The 16,860-nt window shown below is 44.5% G+C and overlaps 1 protein-coding gene across 1 annotated transcript in view; it reads left to right on the top strand.

Annotated features, from left to right (window-relative positions):
* Positions 1-16,860, top strand: part of sema6a (sema domain, transmembrane domain (TM), and cytoplasmic domain, (semaphorin) 6A) — a 105,296-nt gene that overhangs the window by 76,082 nt on the left and 12,354 nt on the right. Inside the window, 9 exon segments of the mRNA XM_051950477.1 lie at positions 599-754; positions 3,383-3,556; positions 5,160-5,300; positions 5,419-5,496; positions 9,670-9,732; positions 10,632-10,654; positions 10,851-10,871; positions 13,644-13,721; positions 13,724-13,804. Coding sequence (XP_051806437.1) covers positions 599-754; positions 3,383-3,556; positions 5,160-5,300; positions 5,419-5,496; positions 9,670-9,732; positions 10,632-10,654; positions 10,851-10,871; positions 13,644-13,721; positions 13,724-13,804 — 815 coding nt within the window.

Below are 16,860 nucleotides of genomic sequence, written 5' to 3'. Positions count from 1 at the left end.
TACCTTCCAGAAAATTACCATAAAGAAGATTTTACATTCCTCTTGAGTGCACACAAATATATCTTGTATAAGGTTTGGTTCTTACATGTTGACAGTGTTGGACATTCAGTGTCCAGCTGGCTAATATTTCTAGGACCTGGTGTGGATTACGTGCTGTGGCAGGGTATCAAAGACCACGCAGTAAAGGGGTTTTACAAGCTCTCAGAGGTGAGATGCCTGTAAAGGGGATATGCTATCAAAAGCTGCTTCTCTTTTACAAGAAGCTCACCAACTCCCTATAAAAGGATCAGACAGATAGAAAGTTTCAGTGCATCTCATCAAACCCAGTGAAAAGAAGACATCTTGTGTCCTCCTATTCAGCCTAAGCCTGTTTTTTTTTTAGCCATTTAAAGTTGCGCTCTCATTGATTTTAGGGAAGTTGAACTTTCTGTCTTCTGTTGGAGCTTTCACCATGAAAAATAGCTCGTTCTCCCTCCAGTAAATGCGGTGGTTTTTCATTTGTGTTTTTTCTTCTCTTTCTTCTAACCATTTTTTTCTCCCTGCCATCATCCCTCCCCCTCATCACCTCCCTCCCTCCCCCACTGCTCTCCATTTGCAGGCCTGGGAGCTGTGCCGGCACTCCATCCATGGAGAGGTACAAGGTATCCAATGAGTTCCCCGACGACACACTCAACTTCATCAAGATGCATCCTCTGATGGATGAGGCCGTGCCCTCCATCGCTAACAGGCCCTGGTTTCTCAAGACCATGGTTCGGTGAGTATTACACACTCTAAAGGCCGCCGTCGTCTATGAGCCTCTTCAGCCCAGGACAATAATTACATGAAGTGCTGCTCTGAGAGTCAGGCTCATTAAAAGACAGTAGTACTCCATCGCAAACCCGCTGCTGACCTATTTTCCTTATACTAAAGGAAACACCAATCTACGCTATACTATCATCCTCCCCAAGTGACTGAGTAGTGATGTGAGGAAGGCGTAGTACATAGTCTGAACACTCAGTGATGTATATCTTCATGCTGATATGTGTTAGTTACATGCATACACGTGTGGATCCTCTATTAAAAAGATGAGTTCATCCCTTTGCTTGTTTAAATCCTTGGGGGGATATTTCAAAGTGAGGATACTGGAGGAAAAAGTATTTTTTTTTGTTCTGTGGTTGGCTTCTCTCTTGAGTTTCTGCAGTTGAGGCCATTTCCCAAAAGCCAGTGCACTGTGGCTGATGCCGTTTGATCATAAAGGTCTGCCTGGCTTTTACTTACACTACACACAGACATTTCAGCCAGCCTCTGGGGGAATGCGACAGCACACCGCCATCTCCTCGGCAGGGCAAAACAAGCTGACGGTGCATTTGGTGAAAAAAGTAGAAAATCGAGTTTAATTCTGGACCTGGTTCCGATTTGCAGCTGCTCAAGATTTAAGGTTAGGAGAGCTTTGCCAAGTCCCTGACAAGCCTCAGCGGCGGTAAGATCACTTTAAAGATCAGCTGCTAAAGAATTCTTCATAGGTTTTGCAAGTTTCTTTGCATCGTATCACATCTTTCTGCTACTTTGCTGAGGTCTGACCTACATACTAGCTTAGAACACGAACAGCGCACATCAAGGTTATTCCCTGTGATTCTCTCCGTTCATTAGCGTGCTACATCATATGACTACATTATGAATGACACGGTGTTTCTGTCTTTACATAATCGGCAATCAGACTGTTTAATATGATTTGTAATGTCAGCACAGTGAGCAGAGCTTTGCATTCAAGTCAAAGGAAGTAGTTAAAAGTATTATGTAAGCTCAAAAAGCATCATGAAGGCACATAGGGAGGAAGAGGAGTATGAGGTCCTTTATGATGTGTGTGGAATACTATAGTGGAGCTGAAGTCATTGGGAAATGAAATGAGTAATAGGGTTTGATCCTTGTTACACCTCAGAGAGGACACCCCAATATCTAGCAAGAGCTTCTTTCATCCAATTTTAAAAAGCGTTTCTGTCTCGACACTTGCTGTGCTGTGTGGCAGAGACCTCAGCTGGCCACAATGAATCACTCAGAGGGGGTAGACACTCTAAGAAATCCCCTCTTGTGATTTTTATTATCTTGAATAGAGAAGGCAGTGAATGTATGATTCTTGGAGATTGCATTATTTCGCGGAGATCAAATCCCATTGACACAGTCCTTGGAGCTCCTGTTATGATTGAAGAGATCAAACCCACATCAGACCTTCGGATTGTTGTTAATATTGATTGGATAAAGGCAGTGACACGGTGCATTTTAAGAGACGTTTTAGGAAAACAGAAGTGGTGAAGAGGATAAGAGGATGTGACCTTGTTTTTGAATGGGCTCATGGTATAAAACTGTGCTCCAGTCGGGCTACATTTATTGTCATCACCTGCAGAGGAATGCTTTTTTGGAGCTGTTTTACTGGCGCATTGCTTCTCAACCGCCTTCCCACAGAGAATATTCAGTAAACATTAATGAGAGTAAAAGTGGACTTCCTGGATTTCCAGACAAGCTCTTATCTTTAATCTTTAAATCCCAGCGCCTTCAATTAAAAAATAGTGAAAACAAGCAATTGCATAATACACACTGATATGCAAACAGATACCTTTTTTTGATCAATTTATTGGCCCTGAAACTAATAGAGAGACAGATACCAGGATCTGCAGCACAATGAAATCAGATGAACAATAAATAGCTTCAAGGCATATTTTATTTTTTTAAAAACCTGTTCGTGTTCTTTGATCCATCTGCATTTTTTAGTCCAACACCCGCAAGCACAACAGGACAACACTCCAAAACTCACTGACTGGCAGGTGTCTAATCTGCTAACCTGAATCTGCTTGGTATCATTGGAGCTTTATGCACGTCCAGCTGGTGCTGAGCCAAAATGTGAGATCAGCAGCTGTCAATTAGAAAAGAAGGAAGTGTTTCCTGTCTGTTGCCTGGGAACTTTTTTTTTATGTTTTTCTTTTAGGAACTACCTGACATGCCCTGTGGCAATCTGATTCTAATGAAACAACAATCAATTATTCAGATTAATAAAAGCCTCCTGCTGTTCCTTAGTCTGCTGTAGACAACTGATGTGCACGATGGAAGGCACATAAATTGATTGATTGATTATGTAATTATTATCTTGGAAATTACTTTCACCTATTTTCTTGTCCTTATTTATTTATTTTACTAGTTGCCGTGGTGTGTTTTTATCGTTGCAAATATAATCTTGCTTAGTGTTTGCATGAACAGTATTGGGATGGAGTTCAAAAATATTTGCATTGAATCCCTGCTGGTGATGTTCACCACCATCTGTTGCTCCTCCAACCGGCAAACCTGCTCCTCTGTTGGTGGGCAAACTGACTAATTAATTGACTGGTTGATTTATTTTACTTCATTGCTCCAGGTATCGTCTGACGCGCATCGTGGTGGACAGCGAGGCCGGTCCCAACAAGAACCACACAGTGGTGTTCCTGGGATCTGAGAAAGGCATCATCCTCAAGTTCTTGGCCAAAATGAATAATGGTTTCCTCAACGACAGCCTGTTTTTAGAGGAGCTCAACGTCTACAACCCTGACAAGTATGTAACTCTGGGTATACATGTGAATGTGTAAGAGAGATGGATAGAAACGGAGAAACACATGGATACAGTTGCTACAAACGAAGAAAAGGTTATTGCATTTGTGTGCGCTATAGAGGGAGAATGTGTTTAATTTTGCATGTTTCCACCATCCACCGACTCAGCCAACCCACCAACCCACCAGCTCCATCACGACCAGTCAGCTCCCCTGACCCAAGCTGCATAGTAAAGCCAGCCAACCAGATGGCTACTCTATCATTTAAAAGAGTTTTATCAGGTTACATTCTGCCCAACCACAGCTACTAAATTAAAGACATAGACCCTACGGCTCTGGATAATGTAGCGCTGTGGTTCCTGACCACAGCAGAGCCCAGCTCCTCCAAAACGCTGGCTGATTAAAGGAAACGCACACACACACTCACGCCGAGGTCTGTGTTTGTCTTCAGAGCCAGCCTGGGACCTCTCACTAATACATTACACGTCTGTTGGTGCATGTATGCATGTGTGTGCGTGAACCTGGTACACAGGGCCGAACTGAGTATTGTTGTGTATTTGAAGTATAAGGGGAAAAAAACAGCCAGAGTAGGACACTGCCAAAGCAAATATTTAGTTGCACGGTAATGGATGAGAGGGAATGAATGGCAGCACAAATACAGAAGGGAGAGAGAAGAGTGGTGAAGAAGCAGAGTGGAGAACACATTATTGTGTTAGACAGCCGAGAAGAAGAAGAGGAGTCAGGACTTGATGGGAGGGCTTTCAAGGTTACCGCCGTTTGTTATCCAACATGCTGCAACCATCTGATGAGCCGCGTGTAGGGGACGGAGGGCAGAACCTCGCTACTCTCCCGCTTTATTTCGCTCCTCTACTCCGCTCTGTCTTGATGGCTGAGGCCGAGCATCCGTCGGCTGCTAGCCATCTGGCTTTACTCGTGTACAGTAAGCGACTTTGCCGGCTTGCCTCCCTGCCTGCATGGCTGGCTGGCTGGCTGGCTGGCTGGTCGGATCAGCGTTAGGCCCGCTTGTCGTGCATTACCCAGTGTAGATGGACTCTAAGCCCTAATTGAGAGCGTTAATGCAGGACCAGAGCTCTGCGAAGGGGGAGATTAAATCCCAGGAGCTGGATGGCGGGATGGAGAGGGGAATGGAGGGAGAGAAGGGATAGAAAGATGCTTGACACGCCCAAAGGGATTAGAGTGTGCTCTTGTGGGGCGGCGGAGACAAAGAAGACTAGCAGGGATGGAGGAATTGTGAAGTAGGAGGGGTTTGGGTTAGTGGATTTTACAGTTAAGTGCAGAGTTATTGCTGACTGCTCAGCAAGCCCATCTGTCTGTTTATCTGTTGTATCTGTATCACTCCTTTCTTTATCTCTCTTTATCTCTCATTCCATTGATGACCCTGTGGTCTCAAGCACAGTATTATCTCTCTTCTCCCCTGACCTCACAGTTTGCCTCCCTGCTACATCTTAATCTCCCTATTTTTTTTCCCTTAATTGAACTGGTGCATCTCATTTTGTGGCTTCAGCTTTCTTCTGGACTCAAATTACCCAGTAGTTGAAAGAAAGACGTAATATTCAATGTTTTATCCTTGACTCTTGCCTCCTCTAGGTGCAGTATTGATGGTGTGGAAGACAAGCGCATTGTCGGTATGCAGATAGACAGCAAGAGCCATGCTCTGTGGGTCGCCTTCACTTCCTGTGTGGTTAAAGTGCCACTGTCGCGCTGTGAAAGGCACGGACGATGCAAGAAGTAAGTTTGATGCCGATCCTTTCTACGTAAACAGTGTAACAATTACCAACCAAGTGGAAAACAGTATTTCGGTGTACAATATAGTGTGAGGCTCATGGTGTGTGTAATTGTCCTGCAGGTCCTGTATAGCCTCCAGAGACCCGTACTGTGGTTGGGTATCAGAAGGGGCCTGCAGGCAGGTGGTCGGCAACACCAAGTAAGTAAACACTGGGAGGGAATATTTTAATATTTTCACGATGCAGCTCTCTGAAATTAAAAAGCAGCTTAAATTAGTTTGAAATGATCCGATTTCTGTCAGAAAAACTGAGCGAGCCACCAGTCAGCTACTGTAAAACTACCAGGACACAATTTTACTTAAAAACATTCAGTTGTACAGCTTAAAATACTTTTTTCTTAGCAGTTTGTATTAGTTTACTTTTGGGGCTGCAGATTGATTTGTGGATAAATACAGGTTCTCTTTTGCTGCAGTTCTGCTTCAATTCTGGCTTCTACCTCTAACAGCCTATTTCTTCCTACACTAACAGCAGCTGAGGCTCAAGGCTTTCCCAGTATTTTGATCCTTGTGAAAACTGACGGAAAAAACATGAAATATGATTTTGCATTATTTAAAGCCAATATCGACTACATTATCCCACACTACACCTATAGCTAAATACAAAAGTGTTGCATTTATATTATTCATTCCACCTTTAATTATGATAACTGTTGCCAGTCCCCTCTCAGTTTGTCGTATCTGTGATCTTCCTAATTTCATAGTGCGTTAGTGCAATTTCCTCTCGCTTAAGGGGCTATTGGAAGAATGAATAGAAGGAAAGTGTTGTTTGCCCCAGGCTCGGGGTTGGGTACGCTGCGCTTGGGAAAGCTTGATGGTTTGCAGTAACTATAATTTGTGGCTGTAGTTATGACACAGAAACAGATTATGCTTTCTGAACAAACAGCATGTGGAGTTTTGCGGTGGGAAAAAACATTTTACAGATGAAGTCATAACAAAAGGACCAGCGTTCCACTGGCTATTTGACGGTGAACGAATTTGATCCCCCCGCTGCAGAATGATTGGTCTGACATACCAGTGCACCAAAGGCACACGTGGCCCCATGTGCACACAAAACTTGCGTAGCTGAAAAAAAAACACACACACACACACTCGCTGCCCATTCTATTATTATTCTGCAAAGCCGAAGCGGTGGGCTGCTCTGATTGAGTTTCCACTTTGGAGCAGGAGCCGACACAGAGGCATTAAGGGGGCAGATGACCTCGCTTCTTTACTGTACAATATTTCTAAGTGAGAGAGAGGGAGGGAGGAGATTAGGTCTGGTAGGATCTGCTGGTCTGTGGTGAGCTATTCAAAACATTTACCCGACCGGACCGGAGGAGAGATGAAATTAGGGAGGGGAAAATATTTAGTTGTTTGCTCATATAAACAGGTCTCTGCAGAGGAGACACTTTTCCTTTCCAAACATCAGCCTTCCTTTCATACTTTTTCTCATTAATTGCTGTAGCTCCATCTCTGCATTTTCTTACCTGCATATGTCCATCCCTGTCTGTGTCTATTTTTATCCATCTTTCTTTTTCTATCTTTCCTCTGACATATTCTTTCTCTCTTGCAAGCCTCCCTTTCTTTCTTCTTCCATCTGGCCCTGATGCTTGCGTGCCAGCTTTCCCATGTGGAGTTATGCCTCTTATACCTACTGCCTATAAACAGCTTGTACTCTGGTCTCCTGCAATATGGTCCCCAGTCACCCCGTGTTCATGCATGTAATTGCGTACATGATTCTGAGTGGCTGATATTGTGTAAACTGGGTACACAATTGGGTTTCTCTGACAATCAGCATATTAGTAGGTGCTGGTTAGTAATTCAAGCCATTGTCTCAAACCATGACTTTTCTCTGGAGGATGAAATGCGCCCATGTTCTGGCTTGTTGCCTGGTGAGCTGCCTTTTCCTTTTTCAAACAAAGCCATGAATCAAATGAATGGGCGACTTTGAGGAGACATTGTGCAGACTGACTTTACACTGCATGAACACTATACTAGGTCCCTTGTTACCCATTCACTACAGTTATGAATAATTAATGCTATTATGCCTGACCTGCATTTCAGCAGCCAAGTACCCCCTATGCAACCACACATCTCACATAATAATCACATCTGATGCAAGATGTGCAAGATGATTCAAAATGAGGGCCTTGGATGCCTCCAGTTATGTTACAGTGCAGCTTGAATCTGATTTAAATATGTATTATGGGGTAGCAGTGGGACCTTAACCCTGAGCTAAGCTGTCTGTAGTGTCACATTCGAGCAGGCTGCACTTGTGTTGCTATAATACAGCCACTGTGGGACCTGAGCCCTTTAAGTGAGGGTTCACACTGTGGTTCAATCACTTTCACACGTGCCAAGAAAGGCCCAAACACCGCATCTGTAGTGTGACCGCTCACTGTTAATTAATCTCAAATCCAATGGGATTTAAACCTTGTAATCTTTGTATCAAAACAGTCTCACCACAGCCGTAATGTAATTATCAACCTATATAGGAAGCCATGACCACAAGGTTGCCTGTGTTTTGGTTTCCTGTCAAAGGAGCCGAACAGCCTTTCATTGCTCAGTGGGAGGAGGTGACGATGTCTGTGAGGAAAATCCTTCAGATAGCGGGAGTGCTTCGACTGCGTTTGTGCTTAGACAGGTTCAGTTGTGCAACTCTGCGTCTGCTTTGTGATTATGACTGCATACGATAAGCAAATCAGATAAGCCGATTAACTGTACCCCCCCAGATATAAAACGACGATGCTGCTCTTGTTGTTGTGCGCTTTATTTTGAAGGGGAAATGGTTATCAAGAGGGAGAAATTCACCATCTCGTTCCAATTAACGTTCTGTAAAACTGGAGGGCGGAAAGGTGACTATTTAAATGAAAGAATGAATCTCCAAACATACATACTGTAGCAGCGTTGACTTTGGTTTCAGATCAACAGAAATCCAATTGTATCTCCCTCCTAAAATCTCCTGCTCTTGTCAGGTTCACATTTTCAAATCCGATCAGGGCACAAGGGGTGGGTGATGCTGTTTTGGAAAATCACTCTTCTTCATGCCATAATTGTGACCAGTGGAGGGTGAGGAGGATGAGAGGCGGGCGGACAGGCAGGAGGGGGAGGACTGTACAGGGGGGGAGATGAGGAGGACTGTGAAAAGCTGTCATGCGTGACTGTGATCCTGGTTGACAGTTGGTCCGCTCTGTTTCACAGATCTCCTTACTGGCTGCTTGGTGGTCTTTCAGGGAGAAAACAGGTCTCGGTGCAGATTGCATCAGAAAATAACATCTCCAAAAACTCTCTCCCTCTGTGTCATATGATGGCCCTCAAGCATGGTTACCCCTCGCTGCTCCGGTCCAAGCCCATGTGATTATAACTACTCATGTCTCTACTGAACCTAGATGAAGTCAGATACTGCTTCAAAGAAGAAAAGATTGAAGAAAGTGAAGTTCTCAAGAAAACATCAAATTGGGATATATTTTTTATATATTTATTTATTTTTGCTTTCTTGCACAGAGTTACATAAGATGATTGATACCACTGTCATGTCTGTACAACAAAATTTTCAGGAAGAAAGCATGAGCAGGTTAGTTTAGTTTAGCATAAAGACTAGAGGACAGACAGGATGATGGAACTTGCTCGGTAGATAGAGGTAGGCAGAGAGTGACATCTCTGCCTACCTGTTACACATTTAATACTTACAGAAATAATGAATGACAATGAGACAATTTATGAACGGAGTCGTCTAGAGTCTCAGATGGTTGCCAAGCAACCGATCCTGACTTTTTGTGTGACTGTTTACCCGTGTTTGTGCTAAGCTAACTAGCTGCTTCACATGTCTGTGAAGGTTCTCATTCATCCAGGTCATCTTAAGAACTAAACCCTTGACCTTAGCTGCTTCACATTTAATTTGCAAGCTTGGGGGGGGGGGGGGTATCATATCCTAATCCTTGCAGGGAAGCAAATAGGCAGACAAAATGCTTTTTTTTTTTTTTTTTTTTTAGCTACACAACATAAGAAAACAGTTTTTATCACTGACAAATAAAGCAAATCTATTTTTATCCCGCACTACTGCCAGTGATTCCCAGGCCAGCTATGGATTTCCTCGCCTGCCCTGCGTGCTTCATGCATGATTTTAGGCCTCCAGGGCACCTGCTAGGTGTTCTTTGATTTCGATCCAGCATCAGACTTTCTACAGCTCTCACCGTGTGCTAGCATAGGATTTTCAGTGTTTGGTGGTGTTTTTTGTAGTGGCTTCCTATAGCTTTGTTACTTTGTTAGGTGTGGTGAGCCTGCATGGCCTGGCCTGTTTTCCGCTGCTGACCATGATGTCTCTGTTCCCCGCAGATCAGCCTTTGAGCAGGACGTGGAGCATGGTAACACAGATGGCCTGGGAGACTGCCAAAGTAAGCAGGCCCTCTTCACTCTTATCTTTCCTCCTCTATTCCATACCCCCACCACCACCACCACCATTCCTCTCTTCTCTGTTAACTCCGTCTCTCTCTTCTCTCAGCCCTCCGTTTCCTTCTTCGCTGCCGTCACCTTTTTCTCCCCCCCGTCTGTTCCGCCCTCACAATCCTCTCTTTCAGCCTCTTCCATCCATCTGTCCCTTTCGGCTCTTGTCCTCTTCTGTCCTTCTCCCGCTGTTTCTCTGGTCCCCCGGTCAATAGAGTGTTGTGTCCCGTTGGGCAAAGACTGGGTCCCTTCTTGCAAGTCGCTCCGAAACACAACACAAACATTCAGCACCACACAGGGAGGGGATTTTACTTGTGGGCAGTCACAAGGCTCATTTGAAAACATAAAACAAGACAGGGCTCTCAACCAAGTCTGCCCCAAAGGTCTTGAAAGGTCTCTTTCCCTCAACACAGGGACCATCGCATATGGAGACTGTATATTTGATCTTGTCATGTCATTGATAACTGTTTGGATTTGTCAAATATGATACCCTGTTGATATTCGCTGATCTGCTCAGCTTGCAAAAGAAACTTCAAAACAAGTTGACATTAAATCTCCCCGTTTTAGTCCATTTCATCTCAATTTTGAATGTTTACTCAGCGTAAATAACGGCGTGGCATCTTCCCTTCGGTTTCATCAGTATGTTTAGTCAAGGGAACCCGTCGTGTTGAACCTTCATTAGCTGTAGAAGCCAATATAGATCACCTCTGATTAGAAGTTGGGGGAGTATCGAGCAGCCGGTCGATTCTGAATTACTTCAAAAGTCATGGCTTTTGATCATGGTTAAAGCATAAGCTCCCTTTACTGCAAGCAGTAACAGGTTTCTCCTCATGTCTCTGCTTTTTTTCTTCCAGATTACACTTTGTGGCTCTGAATGGTAAGTATCCCTCATGCTCTGTATAGGCAATCAATAAAAACTAGAAGCTGCTCTTTAACTTCAGCCACACCTCCTCATCTAGTCAGTCAATCATCCCCTCTCAAGGAAATGAAAACTCCTCCCACATGTATAAAGACGGGTTTATTAATGACTCAAGGTTTTAACCTGAATTGATTTCGTTCTTTCTTCTCGATAGACATCCCTTCCAGTTACCAAGGTAATGAAACATTAAAGCACAGTCGGTCACATTCATTCCTCGCAGTGTTTCCCCCTCATCCAGCCCCTTTGATGTTTAGAATAAAGGTTGTGGAGTTGGAAATCAGGATTAAAAATCTTTAATGCTGATTCTGATTGTATTAGTGCTATTAGTTCTGTTAGACCTTCTCTCCTACCTTGTTCTCACCGCCCACATCCTCTTTATCCCCCGTGCAGTAGCATCGATTAGTCCTGACCTTTGCTTCGCTAATTGGATGGATCTGGTTGTTGGTGGCTGGTTTAAGGCCTTGATGGTGAAGTGATGTCTCAGCGTGCGCATTAAACTGGACATGTGTCGACGGCGCGAGAGAAGCGACATGTTAAAACTGCTCTGTTTAGAGTCAGGAACAATGTTTCTGCCATTGCAACAGACTCTTTGGACAGTCAAAGATGTTAATTGAAAAAGGGCTAATGTAAACATGCGTAGACGTACACGCACAGACATGTTTCTCTGCCGGCTTCTCCTCACAGATATGTTTGCGCTTCCGATCGGCGCAACACAATACCACAATCACACTTCACTGCCGGCTGAATTGATAGCATTTTCGTCACTCGAGTCTTTCTTTTTTTTTAAAGAATGATAAACGGATGTGATTAGCCTGCAGCAAAGTCATTCTTAATCACCCACTCCCATCCACCTTATTTTATCTAATCGTAGGGCGCATTCGTTCGGTTTTCAGTGAATCTCTCTCTCTTTCACACACATACCTCCGCAGCTGCCAGATCAAACAGTCAGATCCATACAGAATGACAAGAATAGATATTTGAAGTCATTCCAGAAAGCCCAGCGCTCCCTCTCTGCCTCCTGTGGCTGTACCCCACTGTGATTCTCCCTCCTTTTGGAGATCCAGGGTCATGGAGAAAGCATCTGTGTTGCTGTGCGCCCCCATAGTGCTGAGTGCGCTCCACATGCTCGGCTGTGTGTTTTCAGGCACACACACACAAACACGCACGGGCAACACCCAGTTTACAACCGCCCCAAACAAAGTCTCAGCCACTGCCCCGGCACCTCCATCTATCTGTCGGGGGCTGATATGGATTTGAAGATAAATAAATGCCCCCTTCTCTATTCTCCTCTCTCCTACTCCAGACTAGACATCCTCGCCTCTCTTTAATCTGTAGAAAGAGAGGGATGTGCATCCGTCGGCAGTTTAGGGCTTTTTTTTTTCCCCTCCTGATCCGTGGAGGAGCTGCGAGGCTCCGAGCTCTCTCTATGTGTGTCATCTGCCTGAATTGCACTTCCCCTGGCGGTGGGGGAATGAATTATAAATAGGCCTGTCACACTAATCTCTCAGCCTTGGGCCAATAGTTAAATAAATCATTTTAATGATTGCCACGCCACACAGAGGAGGAGGAGGCACTGGGTGGTGTTGTGTGTGGGTGTCTGTTGTGCGTAGTCTACCAGCAGCATCAGCGTTCACTCTCAGAAATTCCTCCCCATCTTCAAACATGAGCATAAACACATATTGAAAAAGGAGCTCACGCGCACACACACATGGCTGTCACCTCCTCCGTGGAGAGAGCATATCAGAACGGTAACTGGGGGTTGAGCTCCGCAAGAGGTCTGCTGATAAAAGCGTTGTCACTCTTCATCTAAGGAAGTTTTTTTTTTTTTTTCAAAAACACGTGGCTTAAATACATTATACTTCACACAGTATATAGCTTGTGCAAAAATTGTGTAGGGTGGCTTAACTGTAAGCATGTGGGATGGTAATGTGATTTAGCATGGCTCAGAATAAACAGTCAGACAAGCTTATGCACAAATTCTGCTTATGAAAGAAAGTGAGAAAACTGAGATAGGGGGATGCAGGAAAACACAGATTGTTTGGGCGACATGCAGATATAGACCGGGTGGAGATGTATACTATCCATCATCCGGAAAGGAAAGATTGCTTTGTTGCATTTGCACTTTGAGTGAATCCATTTCTACAGAGAGACTTCTAGTGCGTGTGTGGTTCAGTGTCAGTGTCAATTAATCCACCAATTATTTTTTTCAATTAACTGATTTACTAGTTGCATCAGAAAAGAGTTGCACATTTTTGTGAAACAAACAGTCCAAAGCAAAAACTGTTGAGTCAAATGAGAAATTGCAGCTTAGAAAAGGATCCTTTGTTTCAGCTCAGAGAGACACTTTATGATTAAAGCTCGAGGCACGCGTGAAAATGAATTTGCGCAAAACTGATTGAAAAGTTTGATTTAAAAAAAAATGGAGAAAGGCAGCAGGAGGAACTCGAACAGAAGTGCTTTGCAGCTGAGGAAAAGTTACAGGCAGACTTCTCAACAGGAGCGATGAAAAGAAAGTTTGTCTCTTGTCCTTCATATCAAAGGTAGGCACCCTATGGTGACTGTGGAGGAATACAATTGTACTCTGCTCAGCTCTGACAGGCCCAACGGAGCTTTGACATGTCAGTCAGAACAGGAGGGGAGAGACTGAGAACGACAGAGAGGCGCAGAGAACGACAGAAAAGGGGAAAAAAAAGCGAAACTCGTGTCTATCCTGAGAAACACATACACATTTGCTAATGAGTTGCCCAGGGTCACAGGGAGAAACAGTTTCGTTGCCTCACACAGCCCAGCAGCTGTCCTTGTGTGTGTTTCCGTGTTTGTGCGTGCGCTTCACCGGAGGAATAGTTGTGTTGGTGTGAGTGTGCAGCCCTGCTGGCCTGTGCTTGCGTGCACTGAAGCCTGTCCCTGACTGCCTCGAGCGTCAGTTAACCTGTGTTGTGTCCGGCAGGCCACCATCACCACCACCATCACCACACCCTCTCACTTCCCACCTCGGCCCTCCCCGAGGCCGCGGAGGGGCCCTGGGGCGGAAGGACCCCCCCATGAGTTCAGACAAAGGGGAGGACCCCTACGTGGCCGTGCCCTCTCAGACTCAGCCCGAAGCCAATGGTAAGCCTTGGAACGCAACAGTGAGCAGTCAATTTGGTCCATTGTCACCTGTGGAAAGGGAGGGTGAGGAGGGGGATGGATGAACGGGGACAGGAGGGTTTTTTTTTTTTTTTTTTTGCGTAATTGAGATTTACGGCTGCCTGGCTGCTTCCAGCTGACGAGGTGTAGAGGGAGTGGATCACTTTCTCTCCAGGGCACAAATTGCCTCACGCTGTGCACGTAAACCCCCACAGGAACAGACGCAAACACACCTACAAGACACATACATATGCAGGCACACGCACACTCATTGAAAAGCATATACGCACACACAAATACTCACACAGAGACTCTTTAGGATGGATTTATTAACCGTGGACGATAATGTCCCACAGGAGATGTAATATCCGGACCATTACACTCTGAAAAGGAAGACGGCAATGTATTTATTTCCTGGAGAAGATGGGCCAGTCCCCTGAACTGAGTCTCTGTCATGCTTGCAACACAGTGACATGACATTGAACGCCCTTTTCTCCTGTGTTAACAACCTGCCTAATGCTGTACCGCCTCAAGGACAGCACACTGGATAAATGAGACAGAGAGAGAAAAGGAAAAAATGGGGGGAGGAGACAAGAGGGGCAATACTCATTGGAGGGAAAAAAAAGGTCACTGCGGTTCTGCAGATCCATGTTTTGTCCCGTAATAAAACACGCAGGCCTTTAGCACATCCCATTAAAACCACATGCAACATGTCCGAGCTACATTGTATTTTTCATGCTATTAGAAGCAGCACCGCCGTGGCCTTGAGGAGATATTGATTTAAATGATGGAGATTCATCCTAAGTGCTGCCTACTAGACATTTCATATAGATGTACTATATGAAATGACAGAGAGAGGGGAAAAAGCAGCAGCTAATAGCTAAGACTGAAAGATTTTTTCATTGAAGTGTGTGTTTTGCAAAAGAACAAAAGCAAAAAGAATGAACGTATGCCATTTTCAGCTGCCTGGGGAGTAAATACAGTTTCAGCCTAACAAAGAACATACACAATACTTTTCCATTCAAGAGTTTTTGAAGACTGAAATGTTGACACGTAAGATTGATGGGTCGATTTTTACCTGCGCTGCATAAATACATTCAAAAAGTTCAAAAGAGCTCAAAAAGACTTTGAGATGTGACTCAAATGTAAAGTTTTTTCCACATAAGAGCCACAAAAACAGGGCTAGCTAAAAATCATCTCTCATTTCAAACGCTGAAATAAAGTCTGTTCAGTCTTTCCACGATACACGTTTGAGTATCTCCTGTCAGTGGGTATAAACAGAGGCACAGCAGTGACTGCAGCATGTCAGCTGGAAGCAGTGAGGCACCAGTAGGTAGATCCAAGCACAATGGTGGCAGAGACTTCAGACAGCATGCCTACAGCCAGCATCACAACATGCTGTCGCTCCCCTTGTTGCTTCACCTGAGCAGGTGTAACATTACTGGAGCCTCGCAAAGAAATGGTGAGGAATGCTGGGAATCAAACAAAGCAGCAATAACTCAAAGATGTCTTACAGTAATAAAATTTCCAGAAATATTCCTCTTACTCTCTGGGAAATGTGGGTGTTCATTGCTCAGGTGACTGCAACAGGGCCTCACATTTCAAAACAATGCTTCCTGCTGTTTTTTTCTGTATGATCATTTGTTATTATTATTATGTTATGATTTTTATGAGACACTTTTTGCAGCTTGTTTCACTGTTTATCCAGCTCTACAGTCTTTTTATTTCCCCTTTTCTCAGAATTTCAGCTCTGATGAGATATTCTTTGTTTTTCTTGATTTTCTGTGGTCTCTTGTGAGCAGTTCTTGATATTTTGCATGGCTTGGTCTGAGACTGTTTTCTTTTTTTGCTTTTTTTTTGGCTATTTATATATTTGCCTTTTTCCTGTGTTGATTGCTTTGATGGTATTAAGCACAGTTTTGCCTCCATACAGCTTAATGCTTTTCAGCATGTCAAATTGAGCACCACAGTCAACAGTACTCATTTCCCGCTCCACCCATCCTGCCTCCACTTCCTTCCTGTCGCCCTCAGTATTATTGGCTTCAGGTGTCAACTGTACTGTGAAAACTTAGCAAACTGCACTTGTGAGAGTGAAAATGAGATTTAAAAAACATAAGAGAAATGATTATGGAGTCAGAAATCAAGCAAATAATTAATTTTATCTGCATTTCAATGGCCCAGAGATAAATACACGCGGCCCATTTTGCAGAAGGAATACGGGATAAACATTTAACCATACCATCAATCTCAAGTCTATGCTTCAGTGACGATGTATTAGCTCATATCCAAAGTCATTTGCAAGCTTGTTCACGATTTAAAAGACATTACAATTTACTCCCAAACTTTTTCATTCGCAGTTGAGACATTGTGGAATCTTATCTGCTAATGAATATTACAGTGCTGCCAATATGTATTAGCTCAACACCACCAGAGTAATTAGAAATGCTGCAAAGCGATGAGGATTCACACACTGATGATATTTAGCACCCGGCAGCATCATTGTCAGGCGCTTCAGTGTAGCCAGGTGGCCGCTTGGGTTTCACAGTGCATTTGAGCCTTGTCTGTCTTTCTGTGTGTGTCTGTTACATTTTCTCCATCCATGCACCTCTCCCCCTCCTTTTTGCTCCTGTCGCCCTCCCGCCCCCCCCCCCCCCCCCCCCCAAAAAAAAAAAAAAAAAGTAACCCTACCCACCCACCAGCCCCGCCACATTCCACCATCTGCTGCCATTGTGATCAGTCTCCCTTCCACAGGACCTCTCATCTGACTGGGATGGCATGTTCCAAGGCTATACCTTACCTAGTGCAAATTAATTCCTGAACCAATCCATGGAGCCTCCTCCCACTACCTCCCCTCCTCCATCTCTGCACCTCGTCCTCCTATTCAGTCCCCCTCCTCCTCTCGTAGTCTGTCTCTTCTCCAACTGGAGTCATATCTCTTCCTCCTGTCTGCAGGAATGACTCCCTGCCCCTGCGCCCTCCTTTCTCTTCTCTACTCTACCTGTACCCCCCCCCCCCCCCTTCTCTGTCAGCCTCTACCT

Source organism: Acanthochromis polyacanthus, chromosome 7 (assembly GCF_021347895.1).
Source record: "Acanthochromis polyacanthus isolate Apoly-LR-REF ecotype Palm Island chromosome 7, KAUST_Apoly_ChrSc, whole genome shotgun sequence".
Classification (NCBI taxonomy): domain Eukaryota; kingdom Metazoa; phylum Chordata; class Actinopteri; family Pomacentridae; genus Acanthochromis; species Acanthochromis polyacanthus.
Note: the sequence above shows the minus strand (reverse complement) of the source record. Positions and strands in the feature narration are given on the sequence as shown.